The 15822-nt window shown below is 46.0% G+C and overlaps 1 protein-coding gene across 2 annotated transcripts in view; it reads right to left on the reverse strand.

Moving 5' to 3' along the window:
- SPSB3 (splA/ryanodine receptor domain and SOCS box containing 3) overlaps positions 1-15822 on the reverse strand; it is a 201626-nt gene that overhangs the window by 88107 nt on the left and 97697 nt on the right. For both annotated transcript variants that reach the window (XM_069646999.1, XM_069646998.1), the window contains exon 2: positions 13669-13811. In XM_069646999.1, the coding sequence (XP_069503100.1) occupies positions 13669-13797 (129 nt within the window). In that variant the 5' untranslated portion in view covers positions 13798-13811. The remainder of the gene's footprint in view (positions 1-13668; positions 13812-15822) is intronic.

A 15822-nucleotide genomic window follows, 5' to 3' on the forward strand; every position in this document is an offset into this window, starting at 1 on the left:
ATAACGCACCTGTACCCAAGTGTTTCTAGGCGCGACAAAACAAGGAAGGGGAGACAAAGCAGGGACAAGACAAACGATCTTACTAATCCTTGTGTCATTCAGATTGTGCAAGTGAGAGGGGGCAAGGAAGTGGAGAAGTGCCAGAGGGAGATGGGGGAGTTGTGAGACACCACTAGTCTGCAGGGACCCGTCATCCAGGTGACCAGGACACGGCCATCTCTATTGGATCCAGTTCTTGGGGGTGGACCAGTGCGGGAGGATCAACTGGATGAGGGGTCCTCGGGGAGAGGAGGTGGGACACTGACAGGTGAGATGCAGGTCCCCCCTCTTATAACACATTTTCCCTATCCCACCACGTAGGATACTCACTCTAGCCACGTCCCCTTTTCTGACACAAACACTTTTACACCATGAAAGACAACGGACTAACACAAGAGTCGTTTACCTGACATGTCCCAATACAGGGGTCAGGCAAAGTCAGGCAATTGACCAAAACCACACACACACCTGATGGCCCTTTCCCTTCCCCACAGGGATAAAAGGTGAAGCACGAGAGCACAATACGAGTAAGGCAAACCGCACCACAAGACAGCTATCCCAGGGCAGCAGTTCAAGAAGAGGAGAAAAGCGTTGAGAACCGAAGGGGCGACAATGAAAGAAGCGACCTTGTACCTTTTATCCCAGGCCCATTAACCCTCCGTGAACGGAATCATAATACCGTGAACAATCGCCAGCGTGTGTTGCAGCAGATGTCAACGGGACACAGAGCCCGCCTACGCTGACAATCAGGGCAGGGAGAGACGCTTGCTACCGCGGTACCGTCCTGACTCCAAAGACAAGAAAAGCCAAGTGGTTCATCACAGCCGATGAGTCAAATGGAGGACCAATAAGAAACCAAACTGTTTTGAACGAAAGACGTGAATGGCAAAGGGAGGGATGCCGACAGAAAGGGCAAAGCATGATGCCCCAATGACCATTGTGTTGACAAGAGTGAACCCGACGGAGGGATGTCTACAATGGATCGTTTAAAAGGTCATTAAGACTTGTGAATGTGAAAGGAGAAATCTTTTGGAATAAAAGCCGTAGTGAACCCGACGGAGGGAGGCTGACATTCGAGAGGGGTCTGAGCCCGGAAAAGGGGGACCCAGAGGTGAAAACCATCAACCAACGCAAAGAAATAGGAGAGATCTTGTGAATAAAAGCCGTAGTGAACCCGATAGAGGGAGGCTGCTATTCGAGAGGGTTCTGAGCCCGGTAGAAGGGAGTCCAGGGGTGAAAAGCCATCACCCACTGTACATGTAGAAAGGAACTTTTTGTTTTATTATTTTGAACCCATCAGATCCTCAGAGGCAAGACACATTTTGTAATGAAAGAGACATGAGCACTGAAGATCCTGATACCTGAACTCTGTAGTCTCGTGGTGGAAAAGCTTGAGAGTGCGTGCTATGCCCAGGAGTCCCACCTTGTCCCATGCTCAAAACATGGGGCAGGGAGACCCCTGGCTATAACATCCCGACGTATCATTTGTCAACACTTTTTCTTTCTTGTGAACACTATCCCACACTCTTTCTGTATTTAGTTGTAAGGCTTGGCAATAGTTTTTTTGTTTTAGTATTAGGCACTTTTTATTTGACAAGACGCCACTGGGACTGCCTTATTATTATTTAATGGTCATAGCTTGCTCCCAGCTTAGATTTAGGTTTGGATTAGGCGTTTTTCCAACCTAGTTATAGAGTTCAATTAAAAAAAAACCTTGAACTGTGATCACTTGTGTCTGCCTTTACTGTTGCAACCATCAGTTCCTTACAGAGCGCAGTGGCAAAAAGGGTGGTAAGTGCAGGGAGGCAGGGGACTGTAGGGTTGTAGATACAGTCTGTGAGTGCGTGGGAGGCCCGGAGGCAGCGCAAGGGGCTACTGGTTGTGCAGGAGACTGGTGCCTGTGAGTTTCAGAGGGTGGCCAGGTAACCAGTTAGCAGAGCAGACAGGAGCATCAGCAGGGGAGAGAGAAAAAGCAGAAGCAAAGAGGACTGTCTTCCGTTGCTTCCAGAACCTTAGGTGGTCCTGCTCAAGTCTGAGGGAGGCAGGGGTTCCAGAGGAAGGTCCAAGCAGAGGACAGAGATCTACCCCCACTCCCTGCCTGGAGAAGCGTCTGACCCTCAGAGTTGGAGGTAGATGAGCGGGGGGGCACGAGAAGAAAGATGCTTAGGAAGAGCGAGTTGGAGGTAGTGCGGTGCCCGGCCCGAGAAATCCTTGTGGACAATGCAGAGGCCCTTGAACTTGATCCTTCCAGCCACCAGGAGCCAGAGGAGAGATTTCAAGGCTGGAGAGATACGATCCCTGGGCTTGAGGCCAAGGACAAGTGTCGCAGTCCTGTTCTGGATTAGCTGCAAAGGGCGAAGAGTATAGGCCGGCAAATTTAGAAAGAGGTTGTTGCAGTAGTCCAGCCTAGAGAGAACCAGGGCTCTGGAGACAGTGAGCTTCTGGGGGAAAGTGAGAAAAGGAAGAATGCCTCTGAGGAGGTGCAGCTGGTAGTGGGACTTCTTAGATATGTCAGATATGTGGGGAGAGAAGGAGAGGGTGGAGTTGAAGATGACACCAAAGTTTTTTACCTCGCAGGAAGGTGCGGGTAGAGGGCCCAGGGTGGGCGACCAGAGTGAAAGAGGGAAAGCGGGAGCAGGGGTCCCAATGAGAAGGATCTCAGTCTTACTGGCATTAAGGCAGAGATCGTTGGAGGCACACCCTTCCTGAAATGCGCAAAGAGCCAGGAATGAGCGAGAGAGCAGAGGAGGCTGAAGGGAGCCTGAAGGAGAGCCGAGTGTCATCCGCATAACACTGAAAGTTTGAAGAGAAGGTAGAGATGAGGTGGGTGGTGGAAGAGCAAGGGTGAGAGTTTGGAACCCTGTGCAACACCACATGTAGAGAGAGAGGTGGTGGAGAGAAAGGACACAAGTTGGACTTGGGAGGGTCGATGGGAGAGAAAGGAGGTCAACCAGGCTAGGGCATGACCCGTGATGCCCAGGTTGTCACAGAGACGATTGATCAGAACGGCGTGGTTGACCATATCGAAAGCAGAGGAAAGATCAAGGAGAATGAGGACAGAAGGAAGGTTAGAGTCAAGATTAGAGAGCAAGTATTGACGGGTATTCAGGAGAGCGGTTTCCTTCCTTTTGGCTGCTCTAAAGCCAGACTGGTGGTGTTAGGAAGAATTCTCAGAATGGTGCTAATTCCTCTCTACCTTAGAGTTCCCCAGCTCTTCAGCTGGACTCTGGGACCTTTTCATTTTTACCTGGAGAGAGTCTCTCATGTATTTTTTTTTTTTTATATTTGGTTTTATTGATATTGAAACAAAAATAAAAAGAAAACAAAAAAAGAACAAAAGATTTGAGCGTTTCAAATGTTACCACTCTGTTAGCATATGGTTACATCAAAAGAACAAAACTAGAGTCTCATTATACAGTTGATCGTCCTTGTGTTCGTTTCCGATCTCTAGTAGTAACAATCAGAATAAAATTCTCCATACCCACCCCCTCCCTCCCCATGGTTGGGCAGACATCATTGCAGCATCTTTTCTCTGTTGACATGTTCATGGCGGGTAATGTTCGGTTCACGATTGTGAGGTTTCCTTGAGTCTTGGGTCTTAGCTGTCCTGTATTGAATGTTTTTGGGATTCCTGATTCATTTAAGATCCTGTAGTGTCTTCGGGTTGGGAGTCCGTCGTCTCGGAGAGGTGTTTGCTTCGAAATTCCGACCATAAGGTCTCGCATTGCGATGCTTTGTTATGCAGGGATGCCGTGATCAATTCCATTGTATAAATGTTGGTTGATAAATTGATCCATTCCTTCTTACTTGGAACCTTTTTGGATTTCCATTTTGTTACTAGCAGCGCACGGGCTGCTAATAATAGGTGTAGGGCAAGACCCCTGAGTCTAGTCCATTCATCCTCGTTTCTTTCCATTCCGAAGAGAACCAAACGTGGATCAACGTCTCTTTGTATGCCATCTATGTCTTTAATCCATGCCAGGACTTCCTCCCAGAATACTCTAATGCGTGGGCAGTTCCACCACATGTGCCAATAGTCGGCAGTTTCTCCACATTCGCGCCAACATTTCGGGCTCAGAGTCTGAAACATCTTGGACAATTTGAGTGGGTCGTATTGCCATCTATGCAGTGGTTTGATGGCGTGTGTTTTATTTTGGCTGGATAAGGACGTCTTGGATGCGTTTTTGCATATCGTTTCCCATTGTTCTGGGTCTATCTCCTCTCCTAAGTCTCTCCCCCATCTGCTTCTAAGATGTTCTGTGGACCCGGTGTTTTAATGTGTTTGTAACTCTGTTTCTTTTGGTTTTTGGAGCCTGACAAACTCCATAGGCATCTTTTTACATTGTGTCTCACAGCACCTTTAGTGCAGTGACACAGGGAAGTCTTTCAGATTTCCCAAAGGTTTAAATACCTTCTGTTGGTTAAACTACCGTTTCCAAGAGCAGTAAAGGGAAACTGACTTTACTTACATGTATAACTTTCTACACCCAGCACACACTATCTTACCATAGAGTGCTGGAGAGGTTACTTAGTATCCCCTTTGTCTAACTTCTCATGTAACATTTTTATGTTACCCTTTCTACGATTAATGGCTGGTGGCAGTGGTTTACTTTTTTACTACCATGATGTGTCTTCACCGCGGGCTGCGTTCGCAGCTGCAGTAAAGCACCATTGATTGACATTTCTGTCAAAATGGCCCGTCTTCTTTTTTCGCCATTTCTCTGTGGAAAGGTCCTTCTTGAGATTTACTCTGCGCGCCAAAACAGGTTGGGTCCCTTTGTTCGCTTTGTCTTTGGCGAGATTCACGATTGAAGCCCGCCTCTGGCTCCAGGGGGCAGGAAGTGAGGGAGGTGCCCGAAACTCCCTGTGCTTAGTCTCCTAGGAGACAGGAATGCACTCTTAGGTTATTGGCCGGTTGGCCGTTCTGGCAAGGACAGCCACCCTGCTGGGTGACTGGCAGCTAGGCTGGAATGAATGGGAGAAACCGGCATAAAAGGAAAGGCTATTTGGCTTGGAAGGCAGAGTCGGCCACTGAACAAAGGAATCCAGAGAAGAACTTGGAAGAGACGCCTGCTGCAACTCCTGGACCGTTGATTTGCCCGATGAAGCCCTCCTGCTGTGCTGAAGCTCAGAGTTCGCCTCGACTAGAAAATCCCTGCAAGGACGACTTCTCCCCTTGAGTTTGTGCGACTAATCAACTCCAAGTAAGCCACCTGGACATACTTTCTAAGCTGGTTGCAATTCCACTGCAGTTGTTGTTGGAACCGAAAAGCCAGGGAGAGGAACACCAGTTTGTATGAGTTGGTTTTAAGTTTGCCAAGAGCTCCAGAAAGATCCTTCGGACTCCCAGGAAGCAGGACTGACCGAGATTGAGCCACCTCAACAGAGTGCGGGACCCAAGAAACAAGGAAAGCCCATCTCGACAGCCAGGAGCCACGGTAGTGCCATTTGCGGTAGACGCGAGGAGCTGAAACACCGAAGTGCCACTTGTTTGAAGATTGCTGGTTACTATCTGTGACCGCCCCATTGCAGTGCAGGAGTCCCCAGAAGTCCTCCCTCTTGTCCCCACGACCGAGGCCCAGGAACACCAGGATCCGCAGTGCTGCACAGGAACAGAAGTCATCTGCTGCATTTTTCTTCTAACTAAACGTACTGTCAAGTCTAAGAGAACGTACCTCTTGTTGTAGAGTTGCTTGCATCTTCTACTACTCAAAAGTCTAAACAGTGTGTGGGACTACATTGATTCTTCTTTTTCTTCAAAGAATTCTAAAACATTGTGCAAAGATTTTTCTTACTTACCTGCAAGAAGTGCTTCAGCTCACATAGAATGTTGCCCATTGACTTTGGCTTAGCCTGTTTCACTGAATGACTCTTCTCTCCTTTCACATTGTGTGGCACATATCCTTCCAGGAAGGGGTTAACTTACTCTGCATTGGGGGGTTCAAAATTATTTGCCTGCTTAAGAATATTTGTGATCTCTTGTTTGTTCCAATACCCTTTTCTTTGACACTCATCTCAGTACTATTCTAAATGCCAACAGTAATATATTAATGTCCACTGTGTCCTAGCTATTTAAGTCACCTGAGGGTGTAGGAAGTGTGTGTGTTATCCCCAATGGGCGTTTGCTGATTTAGCAACTAAGAATGTGTGTTTTGAAGGTATTTGTGTGTTGCTATTATATTGCTCCCTTCTAAGGAAGATTTTGTCAAATCCCTGATAAATTAATAATTGTTTAATCAAGAAACCGTGAGTGTATGTGTTTATTTGGATACTTGTCACTGTGAATCCTTGTGGAACTCCCCTACAGCTGACATTGACCCCTCTTGAGATAAGCCTGGCTGCTCTACCACACTGCCAACCTGTGTAGTTTAGACTTCTACCAAAGGTTGGGTCCTATTGCCAGGAGGCTAAGATTGTTGTAGTGCACCCAAAGGATACTACCCCAAATCTTTACCTAACAGGTGGTCATTGAGTCAACCAACAGATTCAGCATGGAGAGTAAGCTGGGAGACAGCCAGCTTTTCCATGAGTTTGCCCGGCAAAGGAGTGAGAGATTGGGCAGTAGTTTGCCAGGGAGAAAGGCTCGGCAAAGGGCTTCTTAAGGAGGGGGTGCACAAGGAAGTGCTTAAGGGGGAGGGGAAGGTTCCAGTGGCAAAGGATTGCAGAAATCGGCCGAGCCTGGAGCGAGGGTGTCGATGTGGTCCTTCATGGTTCTGGGAGAGCAGGGAAGCACCTGCTTGGACGAGACCTTCATAGATCAGGCTTGTTTAGAAAGCTCGTCAGGAGAAAGGAGGAGGAGAGACGGCCAGAAAGGTAGATTAAGAGGAGAGGACAGGATGTCCTGAGTTTTGGTGGTGAAGCGAGAAGTCATTGCCTTGGAAAGGGCCTGGGAGGGAACAAGAGAGGTGGTGACTGCAGCAGGATTGGCCAGCTCCTTGCATTAGCCTCCTCTGATCTTTTTTCCCCCAGTTATTGGGTATTCTAAACTTGCCCTGTCTTCCTTTGTTATAGAAGGGAGGACCAATAGGGCAAGGTAAGAATCAATTTCTTCGGCCTCTGTCGGGACTTGTGACAATTGTTTCGAAAACAATACTTTAAAAAGTACTTTACCAAAAATCGAATTTCCCTTCCTTTGATGTAATAAATGCATATGCATTGTTTTTAAGGCCACCTATGACATTTCTGGAGGAGCAGTCCGCAGTATGGCTTCCGCCAGAATCCTATTGGCTTTGTTGCACTGGCCTAATAAAACGTTTTCTTTTTTGTCAGTGATTGGGTAGTTGCTCCTTCCAAATGGGCATCCAGAATATTTGTCACCATTTTGAGTTCTCAGGCATTTGATTGAGCTTTTCGGCTTATGATTAATTGCATACCTCTTGAGCTTCAATTCTAAGGATACTCTGCACTGATCATGGGCCTTAGTTATAGCAGTTTATCTGCCTATAATCTCTCTCCTAAATAACACTTTCCCCAGCATCACACAGGGGTCCTACATCAATATTATCAACACCTTTCTCTTTAAAATAATTATTCAGGGTTTCCTATATATGCCAATACACGACTATATCCTGTAAGAGGAACTTGTTTAAATGCCATGGTTAACGATGATTGATTATTTATTATGTGCCTATACACAAGTGTTTCAAGGTGCAACAAGGCACGGGAGGGGGGAACAAAAGGGAGGACAAGACAACAATCTTACTAGGCCTCGTGTCATTGAGATTGTGCGCAACAAGAAGTTCAGGAAGAAAAGCAGCCAGAGCAGCAGGGCCCTGGGTTAAGTGCAAGGAAGGCTGGGACTACAGGGGGCAATCCCAGCCAGGAAGTGCAAGGTTAGCTAGGCGGCAGTGCAAGTTGCGGCAGGTGCAGGGGGGACTGGTCGGGGTGCTTTGGGGTGCCAAGGGGGAGCGGTGTCTGGTGTCCTGTAAGACTTAGAGGGCACAGAGCAGCCAGTCAGCAGACTGAGCAGGAGCAAGGGAAGGTTAGCAGGAGAGAGGGGGCAAGAAAGAAAAGGAAAAAAGGGAGGTCTTGAGGAGCTTTCCGTAATTAAGGAGATCCGGCTCAAGGCGGAGAGAGGCAGGGAGGCCATTTCAGAGGGAGGCATCAGAAGAGTAAAGAGATTTACCCCGATTCTCTGCTTGGAGAAGCGGCTCACCTGCAGAGAGTCAGAAGAGACGAGCAAAGAAAGGGCTCTAGGAGAAGGTATTTAGGAAGATAGAGTTGAAGGTAGTGAGGACCACAACCCAGAAAACATTGTGGTCGATGCAGAGGGGTCTTAAACTTGATCCTTGCAGCCACTGGGAGCCAGTGGAGGATTTCAGGGCTGGAAAGATGCAGTCCCTTGGCTTGAGGCCAAGGATAAGTATTGCAGTCCTGTTCTGGATGAGTTGAAGAGGCCGAAGAGTAGAGCGGGAAAGGCTACCTAGGTCGAGTGTTAGTAGCACTGAAGAGTGGTCTGAGAAGACCCTAGTGCCAATAGAAATTTGTAGAGTTTTTGAAATTAGGAACATGTCCAGCCTGGAAAACCCTCTATGTACCACTAAATAAAAGGTGCATTCCCTGCTTCTTTGGTTAGAGAACCTCCAGGTGTTGATCAGGGAGAAGTCTCTTAAGTAATTTGGCTAACACCCTCCAGTTTCTGCTTTCACCTGAGGGAGGGTTTTATCGAGCAGCGGATCTATCACGCAATTAGAATGTCCTCCGACTACAAAGTTCCCTTCGACAATGAAGCCTAGGATTGGGATGAGTTTAGAGTAAAATTTGTCTTGATTTTCAAAAGGGCCATATATTGTGATTAGAGTAAATAGTTGGTCTCTCAGAAGCGCCTTAACCATTAAATATATCTTCACTCTGGATCCCAGAGAACCGCCTGCTTTGTAAAGGAGAAGCCCACTATAATAAGAATTGTCACTCCCTCTTTTTTACTGCCACTTGATGCAAAAAAGCGGCTAGCGAATACTCAGTTATCCTTTTCTCATCTTTTGGAAGCAGGTGCCCCTCCTGCAGAAAAACCATTATAAGATCTTGTGCGGCCAGCCTGTATTAAAACCTTAAGCTTCAACTGGGATTACGCTGTCTAACATTAAGGAACCATATTTTAACATCATGTGGGCCCTGCATTCCAGTTCTGTACATACTCCCTTTGAAGCCAGAATACCTAGACCTTATGAGGTCCCCATCTCCTGAACGATTATGTCCTTGCAATTACGAACAAATGTCTAACTTGCTGTACAAATGCCTCCCCAAAAAAACTGTTCCAACATTTCTCAATGAGGCATGAATACTAACATATCAACAAAACCTATATTTGTCTTAACTGGTTCCTTTAACTCAAGTTGGGCATAATCCATTGAGACAAGGAATACAGAGTCGCGGCCACACACCACTACTTGCACCTTCCCCCCAGAAACCACTCTGCCAATATAGCAGGTATAGACAAACCTCCAGAACTGGCACTCAATCAAATACTAACGTATGAACTTGCAGCTTAATGCTCACGTTTCATCAGGGTTTTTTGGTAGGACCTTTTATGTTCAAGGTGCCGTTTTGTTTTTTAAACCAGTAGGTGATGAATTTTCATCCAGAGAATGCATGCACCTTTTGTTAGTCTTATTTGTTGCTCTTGCACCTGCTTGCTTGCGCTCTATTTATTAATCAGTTTGCCTCCTCCTCTTCACTAGCAATGGCATATCGCTGACCATTCAGAGAGAACAAAGGTTTCAGGGGAACCCTCAGCGATAGCTGATGGACTTTTCATGCAACCATTGCGTTCCCATGGTCAGCCAATTTCTCCTGGATAGGGTACATTGAGATAAATATGGAAACAGAACAATATATGTACATTGGAAGCATTGTTTTGGAGGTCCTGGTTGCTTTCATAATCTTTTTCTTAAAAAACAACCGTACACGGGTAAGAATTTCGGGTGCAAGATTCTGTCTTAGCTGAAAAGATGAGTAAACTATGCGTTCTATCCAGGATGATTGCCAAGGACTCTTGCAGCTCTAGAATATGGCCAAATAGCTTCCAAACAAACTTCCTGTACTGCCTTTGGAATACCCTCAAGCCAATATGGTTCCGCTGAGCGTGATTTTCAGCGCCCTCTTGGAAGGACCATATCACTTCTATTTGCTCCTCAGCCCCGTTATTCTGTTTGCCAGTTCGTCGTGGAGCTGCACTTGTTCTCAAATAGTGTTTTCTGTTTCCTCCAGGTGGTTTTCGACTGCCCTTAGCTCTGCTACTGATTGGGAGAGCTTTGCAGTGCTGCCTTAAATTTCCGGTTTTATTTCCTGCAGTAAGACCTGCAGATCTGTTCTGTTGCGAAGGTCTTCATAGCTTCTGAGTGTTGAGCTTCTCCATGAATTTGTGCCACCACCAACTTTAATGACTGGACCTTTAGCTTTGGCTGCAGGTTTAGACATGGTTAGGGATACTTGGTTAACTGCTGTGAGTGGTCTGGCTTCAACTGTGTGTGCACCCCTACTTTTACATTCCGTTCTTTAATTACACCCCCTATGCTGCTGGGCTTCCAAGGTCCCATGTGTTTGAAGGCTAAACTGTGTTGAATATCCTGCAGTCTCAGCAACTTTGCAGTCACCTGGGGGGCATAGAGGAGGGGTGGTGAGGGGGGTTGGTGGCACAGGGATCAATTCCTGATCTCTTCTCTGTGTTCCATACTCCCAATTTCTGTTGAAGGTAGTTGATAAGGTGGCGGCTATTCAGCTCCAACAGTATTTCGAGAAATCAAGCATTCTGCACCAGCAGCAGTCCGGCTTTAGGAATGCACATGAGACGGAGACTGCTGTGCTCGATTTACAAACAGAAATGCTGGATATTATGGATGATATTTGATAAGGGTTGCTGATGCTTTTAGATCTTTCAGTGGCCTTTGATCTTTTATGCCACTCCAAACTTCTAACATGCATTCATGAAATTGCAAATTGTTCTACCGAAACGATTGAATGGCTTCGGACATTTCTAAGTAATAGAAAGTCTAACATTGTCTGGGGAAATGCCTCATCTAATTCAGGGCCTATTACTTGTGAAGTTCCGCAGGGAGCTTGCTTGTCCCTTGCCCCTTTTAATGTCTTCTGTCAACCGTTGTGTGATCTATTGGAATCTATGGGAATATATTTCACCAATTACGCGGGTGACACTCAGCTTCTTTTTAGACTGAGTGGTAAATATGCAAAGGACACAGAACTGATCACATCTGTATATGAGAAAATTAATATCTGGATGAAGGAAAATGGCCTTTGCCTTAATAGATCGAACTCCTTATTTTTGGCTCAGTCAAAGCAAAAGAAAAATTAGGAGTGGATTATGACAAGTTATGTATTGACCAACATCTAATAAATACAGCCAATAAAGTAAAAACTTTTGGGGTTACTACTGAGGCATTGCTTAATGCAGACGCTCAAGTTGTAAGTGTGACAAAAAACATAATACTATCTCAGGCTGCTACGCCTGATAAAACCATTTTTCTCAGTAACAAATTGTGCTACTCCATTTAGAGCTTTAGTCATCTCAAAATTAAGACTATTGCAACACGCTGTTAGGGGGAGCAAGCAAATGTTTTATTGAAAGATTGCAGGTTCGTTAAAATGACGCTGTGAGAATCAAAATGTTTCGAAGCGCAACCATATTTCACAGTATAGAAGAGAACTGCATTGGCTTCCTGTAGAAACGAGAATAAGAGTTTAAATGTAACACCATGACTCACAAATGTTTATTTGATGATGCCTCAATATATCTGAAAACTCTCATCACTGTACAAGATTCTATAAAAAACACCAGATCGAAGGACTACATGCGATTGATATTGCCCGAGATACCGACGAGTCAGGGGAAAAGAAAGGTCATATGCTGTAAAAGCAGCTATTGCATGGACTAAACTGCCTGTAAATATGTGTTGTGAGAGAAGCTTATCAGCATTCAAAAAAGCACCGAAGACTTTTCTATTCACTTACATTGACCCATTACTGATGATTCCCTGGTCTACATTTCAATGCTCTCGATCTCACTTTTCTCTGTACCCTGAGGCCTACGGGCTACGGCACTTTAAAAATAAATAAATAGATACCTCCCAGGATCATAGAGCTACTTCTTATGCTGAATTATGCTGAGCTATTCACAGGCCGCCGCTTCTCTATAGGTGCTCCTCTACACAAAGCAGAAATGGCGTCTTCGCATAGATCGGCGGTCCCCTGAAGCGGGTAATACGGTCAAGGGGGAGCCGGCACCTCTGCAGCTCGTCCTCGGGCCTCCACTGATCATGCCTCAGGTCCCCAAAAGTTGTCCTCCTCAAGCTTTGTAGCACCGTCGCAGTACGGACCAAGCACTGGCCGATGCACAAATGCCTTCGTGTTGGGCCGTGGGAGTCTTGCCACACCTCTCCCCACATGGGCACGAAGCAGCACATCAATGGCTCCAGGGCAGCGAGGTGGGCACACCGCCAGCACGGGTATTACAGGTAGCATTGTTGGGCTTCATGAGCCACTCATCTCCCGTATCCCCTTCAAGAAGCATCTGTACACCTCACCTCTGAGGAGGAGAGTTCAAACGCTCGGTCTGCCATAGCCCAGTTCTGAGCGTGCTCCTACTGCTGCCTCCAGGAGCCATTGCGCTGCATTTCTCTCAGTCAGCGGAGCCGCAGGGTGTTTATACAGTCTGCGAGGGCATTCTTAGTAGGAACAGTGATCCAAGAAGGGGGTTAGAAGGACAGAGCTTGATTGGAACAGTCCACCATATTACCCGAATTGGCCATGCCCTGCAGGAGACATGTTAGGCTCCCCTGGCCAACACAGGCCATATAACAACAGGCCTCAAAATGTGCCCTAGCCAGTAGCAATTGACCCTTGGCTAGTAGGAAACTGTGTGCTGTGTGCATATGGAAAGATGAGGGGGTGAATGACTTTCTTCCTGGCTAGTAGCTTGCAACTTGACATCTTTACCTTGATACAAACATGCTCATGTAACAGTACCTCTGTGTGTTTGGGGATGTGTATAAATAAGTAGTAGAACACATCTAGAAGACAGTATATTGGGTCATATATAACGAACAAGGCATAGCCGCCACCGTACATGGACGTTTTAAGGCCAATGAACTAGCTCTGGGTTTTCAAACTGTAGTTCCTACTTGCTGCTTTCAGATCCTCCTCAGCAAATCTTTATTTCAATCCCTGTTGTAGCACACCCGGTTAACTCTCAACTTGGACACAACACACCCTGGTACAGACATACAGCACCGTTTGTAAATCTAATCCTGGGACTAACTCACATCACTTGTCCTATTAAGCCTCCAAATATTTTGCTACTTGCACTCGCGCATAGACCTGCCAATGCACCTCAAAGTAAAATGCACTTCATTGACACAGGTCATTAGGTTTAACCACAAAGAAAACTTTTTGGTGCCCTCTCTGGCTGCACAAACTACAGTTTTTTCCCCTGCAGATGTCTCATTTATCTCAGGCAGAAGTGCATTTCCGAAGTAGTTATCATGATCACAAAGATTCAGGCTTGGAAGAGAAAGACACACTAACCAAAATCAGATCACATGATATTTTTACAGGTATTGTAAAGACTGGGATTGACTATTTTAAAGATGGTTACACACCAAAAGCAATCCTTACCTGTCCATCAGAGTCAAAAGCCCATCCATCTGCCCCCGAGTCAAATGACAAAGGCCTGACATCTGCTTCCCGCCGCACACCGCTGAGGACAAAGTGCCAAGCTCTGCTATTTCGTGGTCGCCGTGCCATGGTCTGTAAGGTGTCTAGGAGATGTGAAAAACAAAGTTTATTTTGGAACATGCAAACAGAGAAGCATTCCTACACATGGTATGGTGAGTGACAGAAAGTGGTAACTTCCAGAATTTAGTCCCCTTGTTAGCATGGAATAAAACTATTCTCTACAACGTCCCCAGAATAGTTCCTGAGTTTGACCATGAGATCTGGTTCTATGATCCAGATGTTTCACAGCATTCAGGCCAATGCCCCCATTCACCAAGTAACAAGGCAACATTCATTTTTGCCAATATAATCTTCACAAACCTACCTTATTTTTAGTTAGAAATTTAATTGGAAGACAGACAGCAAGCAATAGGGGCAAACTATCTACTAGAGGCCCATCTCCAATGCATCCTTTACATTTCCAAGACATTTCTCAGTAATTAATTTTTTTTGTCATTTCATTTCCGTCACTCCAAATGGGACACGCAATTCGTGCGGTCATCTAAACAGCAAAGTTCTGACTCTGGCACAAGACAGCAGCACGTGGCCATGCAATACAGGCTTTTGTCCTTGTGCACATTACACAGATTGTGCATCCTGCAACAATCACTGTAGTAAACAGCCTCAGCATGGTAGTACACCAATTGTGTTTTCTCAGGGCTGTGCTCCCTAGTCACAAAAGGGTCCTACACACCGGGGCAGGCGTGCAGAACGTGCCCAACCAGGATCATGGGAAATTTCACACAGTGCGAGAAATAAGGCTTGCTGGTCTACCATTGGATTACAGGAGCATGCACCTTATAATAAGAGGAAAGCTACACATTATATTAATGTAAAACTAAATTACAGGAAGCCTAGCTAGCCCCAGTCATGATTGGGCGCGGTGTATTTAGTATTTATTTTATTTGTATAGCGCACCAGGCCCAAGGGCAACCGGGCGCATTATTTAGTTACAGGCATGATACATTAAGCATTTATAGTGGATTATACAAATATACAAATTATACAACATGAAATACGGGCATTCTACAAATATACAAATTATACAACATGTACAGGCATGGTAAGATAATGCAGTTGAGTGAGATATACATAGAGAGACCAATTAAGCAAGGAGATATACAATGTGAGAGAGAGGGTAATGGCAAACAGCCAGTAGCGCGGTTGTGGAGATCCTAGGCGATATGAGCTAGGAATCATAGCAAATCCTGGGCAGACAGCGGCCACACCAGCTCCTAGAAAGCATTTTGCGAAAAGGCACGCTATCTCTACCTAACACATTCAAAATAAAACATTAATGCGCACAAAGGCATTTAATTTTAAGTGGAACAAATCTTTAGCAGATTATGGGAATCAAAACACAGGGAGATTAATTGATTTATCTAATAAGAAACCACTTTGGTCAAGAAGGGTAGCCCAGATGAGGATCCTGATCTTGGGGGTGTGGGTGGGGGAGTGTCGAGGGTGTGGGTGGGGGGTGTGTTATGGGTGTGGGTAGAGGTGTGGGTATGTACGTGTGTTTGCATGAGAAAGGTGCAAACTTTTGGTGGTTCGCACCTTTCTCATGCAAACTTTTTCCGGCCGCGGGCAAATCGGCCACAGTCGGATCACGTAGATCCTGAAAAGAAAACCCGGTCAAAGGCCTTACCGGCATCCAAGCCCAGGAGGACCGTTTGTTCTTTACTTCTATTTGCCCTGTCAATCAATAACGTGATCTTCCTTCTATTGGCCGCAGCCCCTCTGTTGGCAACAAAGCCAGTTTGATCGGGGTCAATTAGCAATTGCATGAACCGACCTAAGCGATTAGTCAATATTTTCGTACACCTTGCAGCATCTATGTTAAGTAGGGAAATGGGCCTGTAAAATGCGCAGTTGGTGGGATCCTTACTGGGTTTAGGGACCTGGACTATTTGGGTCTCAAACATTGTTCCCGCGAGCAATCCCCCCTTCCTCCATAATCGCATTAAAGAGAAGCAACATTGGGTCTACAAGAATGTGTGGCATGCTTTTGTAGAATGCTACCGACAGGCCATCTGGCCCCAGACTCTGACCCTC

This window comes from Ambystoma mexicanum, chromosome 2q (genome assembly GCF_040938575.1).
Source record: "Ambystoma mexicanum isolate Mex_15411 chromosome 2q, UKY_AmexF1_1, whole genome shotgun sequence".
In the NCBI taxonomy this organism is placed as follows: Eukaryota; Metazoa; Chordata; class Amphibia; order Caudata; family Ambystomatidae; genus Ambystoma; species Ambystoma mexicanum.